This window comes from Leptodactylus fuscus, chromosome 7, assembly GCF_031893055.1.
Source record: "Leptodactylus fuscus isolate aLepFus1 chromosome 7, aLepFus1.hap2, whole genome shotgun sequence".
Lineage (NCBI taxonomy): Eukaryota > Metazoa > Chordata > Amphibia > Anura > Leptodactylidae > Leptodactylus > Leptodactylus fuscus.
The window spans coordinates 133765522-133783726 of NC_134271.1; the positions used below are offsets into that span (position 1 = coordinate 133765522).

The 18205-nt window shown below is 42.9% G+C and overlaps 1 protein-coding gene across 1 annotated transcript in view; it reads right to left on the reverse strand.

The window, feature by feature from the left end:
* Positions 1 to 18205, reverse strand: part of LOC142214524 (scavenger receptor cysteine-rich type 1 protein M130-like) — a 134943-nt gene that overhangs the window by 13206 nt on the left and 103532 nt on the right. Inside the window, exons 9-13 of the mRNA XM_075283473.1 lie at positions 17215 to 17517; positions 14365 to 14418; positions 6765 to 7082; positions 2722 to 2766; positions 235 to 372 (exon numbers count right to left, since the gene is read on the reverse strand). Coding sequence (XP_075139574.1) covers positions 235 to 372; positions 2722 to 2766; positions 6765 to 7082; positions 14365 to 14418; positions 17215 to 17517 — 858 coding nt within the window. The remainder of the gene's footprint in view (positions 1 to 234; positions 373 to 2721; positions 2767 to 6764; positions 7083 to 14364; positions 14419 to 17214; positions 17518 to 18205) is intronic.

Here is an 18205-nt window from a genome sequence, read left to right on the forward strand (position 1 = left end):
CTCTAGAACCAACAAACAATTGCTGCGGGAAGAATCGTGATGCGATGCCGTGGTGGTTTTCCCCCTGCAGGTTTTTTTTGCTGTGGGATTCCACATGGGGACTTAGCCTTAAACTCTTTTTAAAGAAACCTAAAAGCCAGAGATATTAAGAAGCTCCTATAGGCACATCCAGCTCCAAGAACTGCACATGTGTTGTCTATAGTAATTCTTGGATATAAATATGATTATACTCACCTTTTTTATACCACTTGGATTGTCTCACCAAGTATACTATTATAATGACTGCAATACCAAGAAGGAGCAGAGACATAATGGAGACTATAACGAACACGTTTGATGTAGATGAAGGAGGCTGTGTTATTGTACGTCGGACTATAAGAAAAGATAAAATAAGAAGTAAGTTAACTACATCTGTCATTGTGTACCGTACAGCAAGCTAATGTAATTATAGTCAATTATTCACATAATAGGGGAAATGTATTGACTCATTGACACAAGTTTTCTGGTGTCCTAAAGTCACACCAAATTTGTGCAAAACAAACTACTTTTTCCATTTTTTTAATACTCATGTCACATTTCAAAAGGTAAAATCTCCTACTGTCTAACAGATTTGCTAGAATGTAGAGTCACATAGTACATGAGGTTGCATCAAGTCCAACCTATAACCCTACAGTCTCCTACATTGTTGATCCAGAATGCCTGAGGGTTAGTTCACGTCTGCGTTAGGTAATCCATTCAGGGAGTCTGCATGGGGACCCCTCCAAACGGAATACCAAACACATTATCAAGCGGTGTGTAGAGAAAGCACACAGACCCCATAGACTATAATGAGGTCCATGTGCTCTCTGCATGGTGTTCACACGGAACATGTGGACAGAAAAGGACTTTGTGATCTGCTTTTGTGTCCCCATGATTCGTGCGGGCAGCGTGGAAAGCACATGGATCCCATTATAGTCTATGGGGTCGTGTGCTTTCACTGCACACCACTTGCCAGTGCATTCGGTAGTCCGTTTTGGGGGTCCCCATGAGGACTCCCTGAACAGATTATCAAACACAGATGTGAACCAGGCATAAGACTATTTTATGACCTCTCTGTTTTGGCGTAGATGACCTCTCTGTTCTGATTTTCATGCACACAGTCTAAGTAAAGATATACCAAAAAGTTTGGCAAAAGAGTCATGACTGCTTAATAAATATGATACATCTGACGCTAGGGTCACACTAGCGTTCAGGTATCCGTTCTTTGGGTACGCTTGGGGACCCGAAAGATGGAAACCCTATCCACTTAAAAAGCGGTTACACACAGAAACTCATGGACCTCATACACTATAATGGAGTCCACTGGGTTTCTGCCCAAAATTGGGAGAGAGAAAAGTCCTGTTTGGGGGACAGTCGCTCAACACTGGTGTGACCGCAACCTTACTGTAGTACCATGCAGACTATGGCTTGGTTATTAAAATATCAGGCTTAATACATTTCCCCAATATGTGCATTATTCTAGTTCAGTTTAATCAGATTTACTTATATGTATATGGGTTTAGTACATTGTAGATCACTAAAGCTTTTCACTTATCAATAACTATATAGTGTTAAAGTAAAAATAATGAGGAATTCATAACTCTCATCCACCAAATGTGCCACAAGCCCCAATCTGTACCGCACTCATTGTGCAAATGCAGACAGAAAAGAGCAAGCAGGGGTGGGGATGCATTGGCCTAAAAGATTCATTGTAACTCATACATGACTTATAATGGAAATCTGTGCCAGTTCTTAACCGGTATACATTTCTATTCTGGCGCGGGGATGTCTGATTTCTGAGGAGACCACAGTAACTTCCCTTCACCAGTCAAGCCCTTTATCAAGACTGGCGTATAATAGGCCAGTCTTAATAAATACCCAAATATATTGGACACAATCTAAGTTTTACACATGTGTTAGAAATAACTGACGGGTTATAATTAGAGATGAGAGAGTAGTGAAATATTCGAGATTCGATATTCCTTTCTAGTAGAGCCTCAATATTCAACTACTCGATCAAATATTGAATCCCATTAGAGTCTATGGGAAAAAATGCTCGTTTCAGGCGAAATCACTATTCGACTATAGGTGAATCACCAAGTCCACGAGTAGCAGGAGGAGAGTGTTTAGGAGGAGCGCTGAGCAGTTAAAGCACACGGACCCCATTATAGTCTATGGGGTCTGTGCGCTTTAACTGCACAGCACTTGCAGTTGCGCTGATATTCCGTTCGGGGGGAGTCCTCCTGCGGATTCCTTCCGGACGGGAGGCAAGCACTAATCTGAACCGGCCCTTACTCGTCCTGCAGAACCAGCGTTGATTAGCTGAATGCTGTACACTGTATAGCATTCAGCCAATCAACGCTGGTCAATGCATTCCTATGAGAAAAAGTCAGCTCCCGCATATCGCAAGATGCCAGCTCTCCCGACTAGCAAAGACGAGCCTGCTGCAGAACCAGCTTTGATTTGCTGAGTGCTATACACTGTATAGCATTTGGCCAATCAACTCTGATTCTGAATCAAATCTTTACTGCGAATAGAATTTGAACGAGTACGAGTATTTAGAATACCGTAGTATTCTATCGAATACCTACTCGATCGAATACTACTCGCTCATCTCTAGTTGTAATATAGCAATGGTGCTTTCTAATATATAATATTTCTTTGGCATTGGTAATTGCTCAATATCTCATTCTATTATTTTACCTGTTGTTCTGGTCAGTACAGTAGGAGTAGGATTATTCTCCAGTCCTATAAATAACAAAACAAAAAAAATAAAATATCAAAATTGGATACAAATACATTTTTTTATGTTTAGATTATTTTATTTATTATTATTATTATTTTAATAAATGTAGGGCACAGCTTGTTAGACAACTTTTTTTTAAAGCAAATGATATCAGAATTCTAGTACATATGGCTTGATTATATATATATATATATATATATATATATATATATATATATATATATTTATTTTTTGTTTATTTCTTTGTTCCTTCTTTTTGATTGCACCATATATTTTTTTTCATCATATGAATGTAACATCTCTGCCTGTTCGGGTCTCTGCGCCACCCTCTGCTCGCGTGCTGCGGCTTAGGAGGTGGGTGCAGTTTGGTTCTCGGCTTAAAGTGTTTGGTCGCACTGTGTGAACACGGCTCTAGTTCTGAGATTGTATTTGCACCACACCCGTCTTCTGCCCTTGTTTGCCTCTGTTCATTAAGTGTTAATTTGTGTGATTGACAGCTTGCCTTCCTGTCAACTCCAGGGGCGGGTCTTTCTTCCCCTATTTAGCCTTGGTTCTCATTCACACCAGTGCTTGCTATTGCCTTGTGCATACTCGCTCCTTACTGTCCCTATTTTTGCTTGTATTCTAATCCTTGACCTTTGGCTTTCCTCACTGACTATTCTTTGGATTCCGATTTGGCACTGCATCGCTCAACTGTTACTGACCCGTTGCTAGCTGACCTCTCTTTGTTGTTGTCCGTCTCTGTTTTGTGTTTCACATATACAGGAAGGGATTGTCTTCGTGGTTGCCGCCTAATACGTAGGATAGGGCCTGGCAATAGGAAGGGAAAGTTGGGGGCTTCAGCTTAGGGCTCACTGTCTCTTGTGTCCCGTCCCAGGGTTCAACAGCTACTGGGGAATTGCTGTCCTAGCAATTCCCTAACAATAAAACTTTACACCCACATTTTTCAGGCAGAAACCGGGTGGACCCCATTATAGTTTAGCTAAAGCCCCATGTTGCAGAAACTCAGCTTTGTTTGTTGCAGATTTTGTTGCAGTTTTTTGAGAAAAAAGGAGTGGATTGAGAAGAAGGTAGAAGTATAAGAACTTTCTATACATTTCCCATTCCTTTTGTAGACATTCTTGACTTTAAAAAAAAACGCAACAAAATCTGTAACAAAAAACACTGCATTTTCACTACATGGGGCTTCAGCCTTAATATGGTTCATGGATTTCCGAAGGTAAACGCTTTGTAGACTAAGGCCCCACATTGCAGAAATGCAGCTTTTTTTTTTGCTGTGGATTTTGTTGAGGTTGACATCCTGCCGGGTTCTATAACTAACAAGACTAAGTTGAGGGGATATCGTCACTCCATAGGGAGAGACCACCATTTAGGTGTGTGGAGTCTTATTAAGCCATAAGCGCTCCACTGCAAAGGAACATGGGAAGAATATGCAAATCTGACTTCCATGATGTAATTAGGAAGTCAGTGCCTCAAGTATGCACACCAATAGAGGGCGCTGACTGAGAATGTGCAAGTCTGTCTTCCATGATGTAATTAGGAAGACAGAGTCTCAGTCAAACAATCCTATAGAGGGCGCTCCCTTTGACATCATGCCAACCTTCTCAGAGGCCTTTGTTTGCAATGATGTTGGGATTATACCAGATACAGTCTTCTCAGCCAAGGACAGCCTGCAAATACATCGAAACGGCTGTCCTTGGCTGAGAAGATTGTATCTGGTATAATCCCAACATCTGAGAAGGTCGGCATGATGTTAAAGGGAGCGCCCTCTATAGAATTGTTTGACTGAGACTCTGTCTTCCTAATTACATCATGGAAGACAGACTTGCACATTCTCAGTCAGCGCCCTCTATTGGTGTGCATACTTGAGGCACTGACTTCCTAATTACATCATGGAAGTCAGATTTGCATATTCTTCCCATGTAACAAGACTAAGGCAGAATAACCCGCTTTTATCAAGTCAAAAAATTAACTTGCAGAAAAAAAAACTGAAATGAGAAATATGAATTATTAATCAAAATGTGCTTAATAGCAAAAATTTAAGACACTTTTTGAAGTTGTACTAAAGGGGGTAGGGGTGTGGCGGGTGTGGCATCATATTAAAGGGGTGGTAGCTACATTGCAACTCAATGCTCCAAAATTGTGCCAAAAATGCACTAAGAGCTTTTAAGCCATCACATTAGTGGTGCAATATTCGACTACACTATCAAACAATATGCTGTATTTATCAAACAGCATCAGACACTTTGATCAATCTCGCGTAGTTTAAGATGGTCTTCTCTAAAGTTGCACTGTTTAAAACTTAGACACTGTTAGTAAATCTGCCCCACTGTGTTTTAACATACTGTTTTTATGTCTACCATTAGATTACATTAAAATCTAGGTTCTTTAGGGTTTGGGTTTTCAGTGAGTATTGATTGAGAGTTTGTGGGGCATGGACTAATAAAATATTCTACTCGGAGGATATTTCTGACTTATCTATGCTCATTTTCTCTTCCGTGCCGGAGATGTGTATGGATCCGTGGTCTGCGCGTGTGTGGAGGTGGTGCCCTCCCCTTTTTTCTCATTCTGTGCACAGGCGCAGAAGATATCATAGGTTTGTATTCGGCCATCTTGAGTAAGGGAATTTTCCAAAACTGAGTATATAACAGCGCAGGTGCATTAGATATCATTGGCCTATATTTGGCCTTTCTTGATAATGTTGCGCAGACGCAATAGTCTTCATCCTTCTATTTTTGTCAACATAGGAATATATGAGTTCCTTATGTCATTGGACTCCTACACATCTCCGGCACTTTGGATATTGTTTGGATCTACTATTTACTTATTTTTCTGGCAGTGGGCTGTACATTTTTTCCCTCCCTCTCCCCCGTGCCTTTCTTTACTACATTTGTAATAAAATATTGCCTGAGTAGACCACCCTTCTGTTTCCCTCTTATTAATCCCTCACATATGTATGTGATCCCTCTTCCTCTCACACCCCTAATTGATGCCTTACTCCTCCAAATTTGGAATCATCCCCTTCAATACTGGAGATTGCTTCTTATGATTAGACATATTGTTCTATCTCCATTCGCTGGGATTTAGTTACATTTAGTTTGTTTAGTTTACAAAACTAGATCTCTGTCAATCCTCAGTAGTCTATACTAGAGATGAGCGAACAGTAAAATGTTCGAGGTTCGATATTCGTTTCGAGTAGCCCCTCAATATTCGACAACTCGAATCGAATATCGAACCCTATTATATTCTATGGGGGGAAAATGCTCGTTTCAGGGGTAGGCAACATTCGATCAAATTATACTTACCAAGTCTACGAGTGAGGGTCGGGCTGGATCCTCCGAGCAGTCTTCTCCGTGCAGTGTCCAGCTCTGAATTCACTCTGCCAGGCATCGGGCCTGGGCAGAGCCGATTGCGCATGCCCACACTACAAGCAGACATGCGCAGTCGACTCTGCCCAGGCCCGATGCCTGGCACAGTGAATTCAGAGCCGGAAGACGCCGCAGGGAAGCTGCACGGAGAAGACTTCTAAAGATAGGAGAAGAACCAGCGTTGATTGACCAACTGTATAGCATTCGGCCAATCAATGCTGGTTCTGCATCGAACTTTTACATTCGAATAGTGAGTGGTGCTCGATCGAGTACGAGTATTTCGAATACCATAGTATTTGATCGAATACCCACTTGATCGAGTACTACTCGCTCATCTCTAATCTATACTAATAAGTAATTGCTATTATATTATAATACCATGGTAAATATAATATATTGCTATGTGGCTTTATGGTAAGAACAAGAATGTTCACCTATTATCTACTTACTTGGATCCTAGCTAGATTTTTTTAATTGCATGTTTTTGAATCGCCACCTTCTGTGTGCGATACTATTTTTATTTATTCTGTTTACAGAGCTGGTTGTGGGCTTATTTTTTTTGTGGGACACACCATGGTTTTTATTGGTATTGTTTTGGGATACATACAAATTTAAGAAACAAGTACCCATACCATGACATATGACTCCGGCATCTTCCTTGTGGAGACAGTCACTTTGATTCCAGCGTTGAGACCAGCAATCCTGCAGAGCTCGCTCATATCCTTTACATTGCACCTCACTCAGCCATATAGGACCAGATCCTCTTCCAAACATGGCGGCCTCTGTAGTAGCATTCATAGCTGAGCCACATCCTATCTGTCTACAGACGACTTCTGCATCCTTGATATCCCAAGCATCATCACACACTGTTCCCCACTGTCCCTGGTAAAACACTTCCACTCGGCCTGAGCAGATGTTTTCTCCTCCGATGAGACGAATCCTGTCATTATCTAGTATTATAGTGGATGGGAGGAAAATAATAGAGATGTTATATAGATGAACATGCTTTATATATAAGGAGTCAACTTGCTATTATGAACATCTAAAAAAACAAAATGAACTTATGTATTAATACTTGTCCTATAGGAAGCTCGCAGGGAGGCTTAACCTACTAAAACTAATTACTATAATTTCCCACTATTGTAGAAAACACATACAGTAATACCGTAACATGGGCCCCTGCCTAAATTAAGTCTCTGCTATTACCTATATGGATAATTGGAAATGTTATTTTTAGAGATGAGCGAACAGTGTTCTATCGAACTCATGTTCGATCGGTTATTAGGCTGTTCGGCATGTTCGAATCGAACACCGCGTGGTAAAGTGCGCCATTACTCGATTCCCCTCCCACCTTCCCTGGCGCCTTTTTTGCTCCAATAACAGCGCAGGGTAGGTGGGACAGGAACTACGACACCGGTGACGTTGAAAAAAGTAGGCAAAACCCATTGGCTGCCGAAAACATGTGACCTCTAATTTAAAAGAACAGCGACGCCCAGCTTCGCGTCATTCTGAGCTTGCAATTCACCGGGGACGGAGGTTTCTGTCCATTGCAATTCACCGGGGACGGAGGTTTCTGTCCAGTTAGCTAGGGGTTAGATTCTGGGTAGGCAGGGACAGGCTAGGATAGGAAGGAGAGAACAACCACAACAGCTCTTGTAAGAGCTAAATTCCAGGGAGAAGCTTGTCAGTGTAACGTGGCACTGACGGGCTCAATCGCCGCAACCCAGCTTTCCCAGGATCCTGAATGGAATACACTGTCAGTGTATTCCCGTATACCAGATATATACCCCCGATACCCGTTCCAACGGTGTGCCCCCCCACCTTCACCCCAGAAATACCCTGCAAGTCCCCTAGCAATAGAATTGGGGCTATATACACCCACTATTTTTGCTACTGCCATATAGTGCCATTGTCTCACTGGGAATTCAAAGAATATATTGGGCTTACATATAACTTCAATTCCAGGGAGAAGCTTGTCAGTGTAACGTGGCACTGACGGGCTCAATCGCCGCAACCCAGCTTTCCCAGGATCCTGAATGGAACACACTGACAGTGTATTCCCGTATACCCCATATATACACCCCAAATCACCGTTCCAACGGTGTGCCCCCCCACCTTCACCTCAGAAATACCCTGCAAGTCCCCTAGCAATAGAATTGGGGCTATATACACCCACTATTTTTCCTACTGGTATATAGTGCCATTGTCTCACTGGGAATTCAAAGAATATATTGGGGTTACGTGCACCCACAATTTTTGCTACTGGTATATAGTGCCATTGTCTGACTGGGAATTCAAAGAATATATTGGGGTTACAAATACCCTCATTTCTTGCTACTGCTATACAGTGCCATTGTCTCACTGGAAATTCAAAGAATATATTGGGGTTACGTGCACCCACAATTTTTGCTACTGGTATATAGTGCCATTGTCTGACTGGGAATTCAAAGAATATATTGGGGTTACGTGCACCCACAATTTTTGCTACTGGTATATAGTGCCAATTTCTAACTGGGAATTCAAAATGCGCAAGGCTCCCGGAAAGGGACGTGGACGAGGCCGTGGGCGAGGTCGGGGGAATGGTTCTGGGGAGCAAGGTAGCAGTGAAGCCACAGGGCGTCCCGTGCCTACTCCTGTGGGGCAGCAAGCATTGCGCCACTCCACAGTGCCAGGGTTGCTTGCCACATTAACTAAACTGCAGGGTACAAACCTTAGTAGGCCCGAGAACCAGGAACAGGTCTTGCAATGGCTGTCGGATAACGCTTACAGCACATTGTCCAGCAGCCAGTCAGACTCTGCCTCCTCTCCTCCTATTACCCAACAGTCTTGTCCTCCTTCCTCCCAAAATTCCCAAGCTTCACAGAACAATAACCCCAACTGTCCCTGCTCCCCAGAGCTGTTCTCCGCTCCTTTCATTGTCCCTCAACCTGCCCCTCCACGTCGCGATTCCACGAACCTAACAGAGGAGCAGCTGTGTCCAGATGCTCAAACACTAGAGTCTCCTCTATCTCCGTTCGATTTGGTGGTGGATGACCAGCAACCCACCCTCATCGACGATGATGTGATGCAGTTGCCGTCAGGGCATCCAGTTGAGGAAGTGGTGGATGATGAGGACACTGACCCGACCTGGACAGGGGGGATGTCAAGCGGGGAAAGTAGTGTGGATGTTGAGGCAGGTGCAGAAGAGTTGTCCGATGATGTGATGGTGATACAGGAGGCTTCCGGGCAACTTCGAATCGTCCCATTGTTGCAGCGCGGATGGGTAGACATGGAGGATGAGGAGGAAATGGAGATTGAACTTTCCGGTGGGGCCAGAGGAGTCATGCCAACTAACACTGTGGCAGACATGGCTGAGTTCATGTTGGGGTGCTTTACAACCGACAAGCGTATTGTCAAAATCATGGAGGACAACCAGTACTGGATCTTTGCTATCCTTGACCCCCGGTATAAAAACAACATCTCGTCTTTTATTCCGGTAGAGGGGAGGGCCAATCGCATCAATGCTTGCCACAGGCAATTGGTGCAGAATATGATGGAGATGTTTCCAGCATGTGACGTTGGCGGCAGGGAGGGCAGTTCCTCCAGTAGGCAACCAAGTTCTCACCGGTCCACACAAACGAGGGGCACACTGTCTAAGGTCTGGGACACCTTGATGGCACCCCCTCGCCAAAGTGCCGCCACGGAGGGTCCTAGTGTCACCAGGCGTGAGAAGTATAGGCGCATGTTGCGGGAATACCTTTCCGACCACAGCCCTGTCCTCTCCGACCCCTCTGCGCCCTACACGTATTGGGTGTCAAAGTTGGACCTGTGGCTTGAACTTGCCCTATATGCCTTGGAGGTGCTGTCCTGTCCTGCCGCCAGCGTCCTATCTGAGAGGGTGTTCAGTGCAGCCGGTGGCATCATCACTGACAAGCGCACCCGTCTGTCAGCTGAGAGTGCCGACCGGCTCACTTTGATAAAAATGAACCACCACTGGATAGAGCCTTCATTTTTGTGCCCACCTGTGTAAAGCACCCCAACATGAAACTCCATGTCTGTACTCAACCTCTCCAATTCCTCCGCATCCTCATAATCATCCACCATAAGCGTTGCACAATTCTGCTAATACTAGGCTCCCTCCACCCTGATATCCCCCAACTCTGCTGGTTAGAGGCTCCCTCCACCCTGATTTCCACCAACTCTGCTGGTTAGAGGCTCCCTCCACCAAGCTTTCCCACAACTCTGCTGGTTAGAGGCTCCCTCCACCATGAATTGGTCCAAACTGGGGTTTTTAGAGGCTCCCTCCACCATGAATTGGTCCAAACTGGGGTTTTTAGAGGCTCCCTCCACCATGAATTGGTCCAAACTGGGGTTTTTAGAGGCTCCCTCCACCATGAATTGGTCCAAACTGGGGTTTTTAGAGGCTCCCTCCACCATGAATTGGTCCAAACTGGGGTTTTTAGAGGCTCCCTCCACCATGAATTGGTCCAAACTGGGGTTTTTAGAGGCTCCCTCCACCATGAATTTGCCCAAACTGGGCTGTTTAGAGGCTCCCTCCACCATGAATTTGCCCAAACTGGGATTTTTAGAGGCTCCCTCCACCATGAATTTGCCCAAACTGGGCTAGTTAGAGGCTCCCTCCACCATGAATTGGTCCAAACTGGGGTTTTTAGAGGCTCCCTCCACCATGAATTTGCCCAAACTGGGTTTTTTAGAGGCTCCCTCCACCATGAATTGGTCCAAACTGGGGTTTTTAGAGGCTCCCTCCACCATGAATTGGTCCAAACTGGGGTTTTTAGAGGCTCCCTCCACCATGAATTTGCCCAAACTAGGGTTTTTAGAGGCTCCCTCCACCATGAATTGGTCCAAACTGGGGTTTTTAGAGGCTCCCTCCACCATGAATTTGCCCAAACTGGGCTGTTTAGAGGCTCCCTCCACTATGAATTTGCCCAAACTGGGCTGTTTAGAGGCTCCCTCCACCATGAATTGGTCCAAACTGCGGTTTTTAGAGGCTCCCTCCACCATGAATTGGTCCAAACTGGGGTTTTTAGAGGCTCCCTCCACCATGAATTTGCCCAAACTGGGCTGTTTAGAGGCTCCCTCCACCATGAATTGGTCCAAACTGGGGTTTTTAGAGGCTCCCTCCACCATGAATTGGTCCAAACTGGGGTTTTTAGAGGCTCCCTCCACCAAGAATTGGTCCAAACTGGGGTTTTTAGAGGCTCCCTCCACCATGATTTGGTCCAAACTGGGGTTTTTAGAGGCTCCCTCCATCATGAATTGGTCCAAACTGGGGTTTTTAGAGGCTCCCTCCACCATGAATTGGTCCAAACTGGGGTTTTTAGAGGCTCCCTCCACCATGAATTTGCCCAAACTCTGCTGGTTAGAGGCTCAATCCACCCTGATTTTCAAAACAAATGTTGGTGCCAACCTCAACTTACTACAAGGGCCAAATTCACTGCTGGTGACAAGCTCTCCTCACTGCAAGTGCCAAATACACATGTTTCAAGGTGTTTTCCTACTGTCAGAGAGGTGGTATTGAGTGTGTAAAGTGTGTAGTTGTTAGGCTGTGATGTTGGGGTAATAGAGGGTCTTTGGTGTGTTAGATGCCCCCAGACATGCTTCCCCTGCTGTCCCAGTGTCATTCCAGAGGTGTTGGCATCATTTCCTGGGATGTCATAGTGGACTTGGTGACCCTCCAGACACGGATTTGGGTTTCCCCCTTAACGAGTATCTGTTCCCCATAGACTATAATGGGGTTCGAAACCCGTTCGAACACACGAACATTGAGCGGCTGTTCGAATCGAATTTCGAACCTCGAACATTTTAGTGTTCGCTCATCTCTAGTTATTTTCAATGTTTCCTATTCATAAAATCTTAAACTTATAAACTAATGTAAAGTCAAAATTCACACCATGTTCAGTTCAGATAACTGAACATACCTACTGTATATAGAAAGACAAAAAAACTCACAGTAACTATATGTCTATTTATATATGAGATATGTAATAGAAAATTACAGTACTCTGACACAAGTTGTCTGTGTTGCATGTTTGATTCCCCAGTGCATGGGATGTAGTTTGATTTAGAGAATAAGAAGTTTTTAAAGGGTTGTTTCCATTTCAATGATCCTATCTATACTGGTGTCTTATGTAAATTGAAGAGTTTTCCTAATTATATTGCTTTAGCAATGCTGCTTTGTTTGCCTGCTATGTGAAATTATGCCCCCCAATTTTTATACAGTGTTTCCATGGAGCACAGTCTATGTGATAAGACAGTACAGATGACAACAGAAGAGACAGCGGGCAAAGCTGCTTAGACAGTTAGATGGGAAAATACTTTGACGGAAGAAACATGGGAAAAATTGGGGCATTTTGCAGTAAAGGCAAAGTGGATGGGATTCTAGTGAATGCCATGCCCACTTTGTGGTAAAAACCCACAGCGATTTACAAAACGAGCACAGTTTTGGAAATCGTACCATGTAAATTATACCTATGGAAATGCCAGTGGTTTCCCCATAGGTATAATTGTAACAGAAAGTGCACAGAGGAAAGCTCTGCAAACTTTCTGTCTAAAGCGCTGCGGGAAGAACCGCAATGTGTTGCTGCTGTAGCTTTTCCTGCAGCACGTTTTTGCTGTGGGACGTCCTGTGGGGCTTTAGACTTTGTCTGAAGCCCCATGTTGTGGAAACGCAGCTTTTTGTTGAAGATTTTACTGCAATTTTTTGAGGAGTAAGTTGAGCAGAAGGTAGACATATAAGAACTTCATATGGATATCCCATTCCTTTAGAAGCTATTCTTGGCTTTGACTCAAAAAAATTGCAGCAAAATCTACAACAACAAAAAGCCGGGCTTCTGTAATGTGTGTCCTCAGCCTTAAAGTGTAATTAAAGGGATTCTGCCATTAAAACCCCTTTTTTTGTGGATAAGACGTCGGAATAGCCTTTAGAAAGGCTATTTGTCTCTTACCTTTAGATGTGATCTCCGCCATGTCGTTCCTTAGAAATACCGGTTTTTACCGGTATGCAAATTAGTTCTCTCGCAGCGATGGGGGTGGGCCCCAGTGCTGGAAATGCGATGGGAGCATCCCCACTGCTGCTCAAGAACAGGCTCCAGCAACGCCTCTATCTTCCTCTTTCGTTGTCTTTATTCGGCGTCACCTCCAATGCCTGGGCATGTTTGCTCTGCCAGTGAGACACTAGTAGAGCCAACTATGCCAGCCGGCAGCCGTAGTTCCAAGACTGCAATTGCGCGCATGCGCAGTCGGCTCTACTAGTGTCTCAGTGGCCGAGCCAACCGCGCAGGCGTCGGAGGTGATGCTGAAGACAGACAACAAAAGAAGGGGAGGATCCAGCCAAAGAGAGGCGTTGCAGGATCATGTTCTAGCGCAGCAGTGGGGACGCCCCCATCGCATTTCCAGTGCTGGGGCCCACTCCCATCGCTGTGAGGGAACTAATTTGCATACCGGTAAAAAACGGTATTTCTAAGGAACGGCGCGGCAGAGATCACATCTAAAGGTAAGAGATGAATAGCCTTTCTAATGGCTATTCCAACGTCTTATCCACACAAAAAAAAGGGTTTTAATGGCCGCAATCACGGCTGCAAAATAGTGCCGCGTATACGATCCTGGCTCCCATTTAAATCAATGGGAGCGTATACGGCCCGCAAAAGCTCACGCAGCATCTACGTGCCACATGACGCGGCACTTTACTCCGTGTGAACTCACCCTAAAACATACAACAGTTCATTTAGTGTCAATTGAAGACTTTTCATATGACAGAAAGACTACACTTCTACTTGTCAAATTTCAAGTGATATCACTAGTTTCACATACATTTGGAATTGGCTTATTTACATGCTTCTTCCTAATCCCAAATATGCTTTCAACTGGCGATATCTCTGGAAGTTATAAAGAGATCCTGCAATCTTAGAGTCATATAAAAGGTATAAATCTCCTCTTTCATATGACACCAGAAACACTGTTAAATATTTTATAAGGCCCAATATATAACTGTAAAATGACCCCAGTGTGATCTTGTGTTACACAAGAGCTCAGCCCCACTGTTCCTAATGAAAACAGTATGAAGATTTCAGCTCTCAATAGAGAAACAAGGTAAATAATAAAGAAATACAACATTTAATGATGTTAGAAAAGCTGTCATAAAAAAAAAAAATTCTTTGAAAGTTTAGATATGGTTTCACTAAGCAAGTAAAATAAATTTACTTACTCAGTAAATAAAATGTCGGTACTAACCTGAACAAGGCTGAGATGTTGGGCAGTGCGGAACGGATGTTTTCTTTTTCTCACCTAAGTATCACAGAAGGAATAAGAACATGTGTTGATAATGATTGTAGTTCGGAAAAATGGCTGCAGACATTAAGGAAATGTAAAAAAAAAAAAAAAAAAAAAAAATTGATCCGAAAGAGGACAAACAAGGCTGACACCAACAGCTCCAATGAAGGAAAAAAATGAATTCTCAACTTTAAATATAGAAAATGGACTGAGCCCCTTGATGAACATCCTATTCCAAAAGTTTCTATCTCCAATAGTTGGAGATATTCTTAATTTTACAAAAGACGTCCAGGCCCCTTTTGACATGTTTTGAGTATTATGCAGTATAGATAATTCTAATGGAAACAACCATGCATATTGTAGATTTTTTTTTCTCTTCGTAGCTTTAACAACGGTCTCAGTAATCTCTTTTTAGCAAGGGTCGAAAATGCTAAGTCCTAATAAAATTGCCATATCTAATTTTCCTGTTTTCTTTTGTGGCTGTCAGAATTCGGGTTGAGCGACAGGGATCGGAAAAGATCAGATCTTGATCGGCGATCAAGTAAATTTCACAATCGCGATTGGGTTCCGATTCCGTCAAAAAAAGATCGGGAACGGAATTCCAATACCGATCTCTCAACCTTACCTGCACAGAACTACTGCCGCTCCTCGGAGCTCTCACATGTTTTTCTCTGTCTTCTCCTCTGTCATTCACATGCCGGCAGAGATCCATGCGCGCCCACGCCTCCCTAGGCTAGTGTTACAGATGCTGGGAGAAGGCTGGGCTTGTTGTGGCTTAGGAGAGTGTGGAAAAAGACAGAGAACAATGGCCGGAAGCTCTGGGGAGTGGCAGCGGTTCTGTGCAGGTAACCGGACAGCAGGGGGGACTAAGTAGCTGGCAGATTTTTTAATCACTATGCAGTGTGGAGTCCAAAAATTGAAACCTTCAATTTTTGGACTCCATGCTGTGTAGTGAATAGGATTGTTTTTAAAATCCGATTTTCGATTATTAAAAAATCCCATTGACTTGCATTAGGATCAGAAATGCAAAGCATGCAATATAATGAGATGAAAAATAGTGTGAAGTGTGTAATGGTGTGAAGTGGAAAAGTACAGTAGAAAGATGAGTTGTATGGCTCTGGATGACATCCTGCTCAATATATAAGGAATCCATTGACATCTTGAATGATCCCTTCTGTCTTTATTTATAATCTACCTGATAAGTAAAGCTTAAAGGGAGTTTATCATTGGGGTTTTTTGTTTTTTTAAGTACCTCCTACCTCTCTTTCTCTCCTCCTGTAAATGAAGCTCAAGTAGCACCACAGAGTCATAGCTTGTGCCCGAGCACCACAGCGTCATACCATTGATGCCACCTCCTGGGCCATTCCTTCATGCAGATTAACTCATCCTCTTCACTGCCTAACAACTGCCTCTGTCTCCAGTGGGATCCAAATCCTATGCATGTGCTGTACACGCGGCCACTTTGGGTTTGGGCCAGGCATACAGCGCATGCTCCGCCAGCCATCCTTATTATATTCCTACAGGAGTGAACAGCGCATGTGCAGGATTTGGATCCCAACAAAGACAGAGGTGGGTGCTAGGCAGTGAAGAGGATGGGCTAATCTGTATAAAATAATGTCCCAGGAGGCGGGGTGAGCTTTATGCTTTTGTCAATATTTTAAATATTTAACCCCTTAAAGAACGCGGAGTAGTTTGTACATTAATACTTGGTGAGAAGTGGGGGGAAGCCTGATGAAGTGCATTTAGCACGAAACGGTCGTCTCTTCATTTCTTCTACATTCCATCTACCCTATCCCCCGTCTGTAAATGCTGTTCAAGTACCTATTTTTATGGAAGATTATTAAAGTTTGGTGAATTTTACTACTGGCTGGTGAGTGCCCTGAATTTTTTCTATTTTTTTGCATTAATACTTGGTGACTTTTTCCATATTTTCCTTGTTGCCTTGCAAAATTTATAACTTTTTTACTTTTCTGATGACTTAGCTTTGTGAGGGCTTATTCTTTGCATGCCAAGTTATACATTCATTTGGTACCATTTTGCGGTACGTATGATGTTTTGATTAGTTTTTTAGTAATGTTTTTTTGATGGGTCCATGTGAAAAAACCTACAAGTCTACCAATTTTTTGCATTTTGTTTTGACGGTGTTGACTCTGCATTATAAATAAAATGGTAGCCTTGACTGGCGTAGCATTACATTTATGGCGGTAGCATATTTATATTGGTTCTATTAGGATAAACCAGGTTTAGAAATAAAACATCACTTTTTAAAAATGAACAACTTTTCTGGAATCACCGTAGTCTGAATCCTACTGTTTTCTTGAATGAGATATATAGGGGCTCTTTATTTGTAGAGCACATTGTACTTTTTAAAGGTACCAATGTTTGGTATGTATAATTTTTTGATCACTTCTTTTGCTATTTTGTATGGAAAGTGAGGTAACCAAAATACATTATTTTTGCGCATTGTAGTATTTTTTTTTTTCTTTACCATGTACACCATACAGTGTTCACCATAAACCAACACAGACTCCATTCTCATTATAGATGAAGAAAAAAAAAAAAAAAGTAGCAAGATTACCCCAAATCCAACCCTTGGAATCCACAAAATGAGATTGATTGGTCGAAGGGGTTGCCATGGGAGTCATGAGGCCAATCAACAGCCTTCTGACTATCTTTTCCCATTGTACAAAGGGATACTATGTGTATTGTACTGCAATACAGGTGGCAGAATGACATTATAAAGTCTTATCAAAAGCACAAACTAACAAAAAGATAAATAAAGATGAATAAAAATATAATACAGAAACTTACAAACAATATAAGCGAGTTCTCTATCACTGCAGGGGTTTGTATTCCATGGAGATGATGGACACTCCCATAATAGGTTATTATACTTGGTGCAGTTAACATGATCCACCCAGGAGGATTTCCTAAAACCGCGTCTGTCCGTATCCAGTTGTCCTTTTGATCCACAGTTTAGATGTTTGCAGATAACAGAGAGAGATAGCTCTGGCATAACATTATTACACACTGATGCCCAGCCGCCATTATAATAAACTTCTAGCCACCCTTCACATTCATGTGGTCCATCAGCCAAGTGGAGATCCAAAAATTCTGTAAAAAAAAAAAAAAAAAAATATGGAATATTTCTGAAACATGAAAGATCATATTTGCGATGGATCATAACTAAAGGGGTTTTCTGGGACTAAGAAAATGTGATTAAAGATAGGAAATGCTTTTTATATGAATGAATACACATAATTGATGTGCATTTGGACCATTTATACCAGACTCATGCAATATATTCTGGTATTTATCTCCTGGATGTGGGAGTGTCAGTGCTTTTCCCGGCTGCGCATCCCGGCATCCACCCACTGCAGCTCCTAGTATTTTTTCTTTTTCTTTTTTTTTTTTTTTTATGTAGATTGTGAGCCCCACATGGAGCTCACAATGTACATTTTTCCCTATCAGTATGTCTTTTTTGGAATATGGGATGGAAATCCACGCAAACACGGGGAGAACATACAAACTCCTTGCAGATGGTTTTATGCCCTTGGCGGGATTTGAACACCAGGACTCCAGCGCTGCAAGGCTGCAGTGCTAACCACTTAGCCACCGTGTGGCCCCTCTCCTAGCATTTTTTCATTCACACCCAGCATACCCTTTGATGATGTGAAAGACTCTCCCTGATATATATATATATATATATATATATATATATATATATATATATGGCATTTTCTAATGCAGAACTCTATGTTCTAAGTGCAGATTAAACAAAGCACGCTTATACTGTACATGG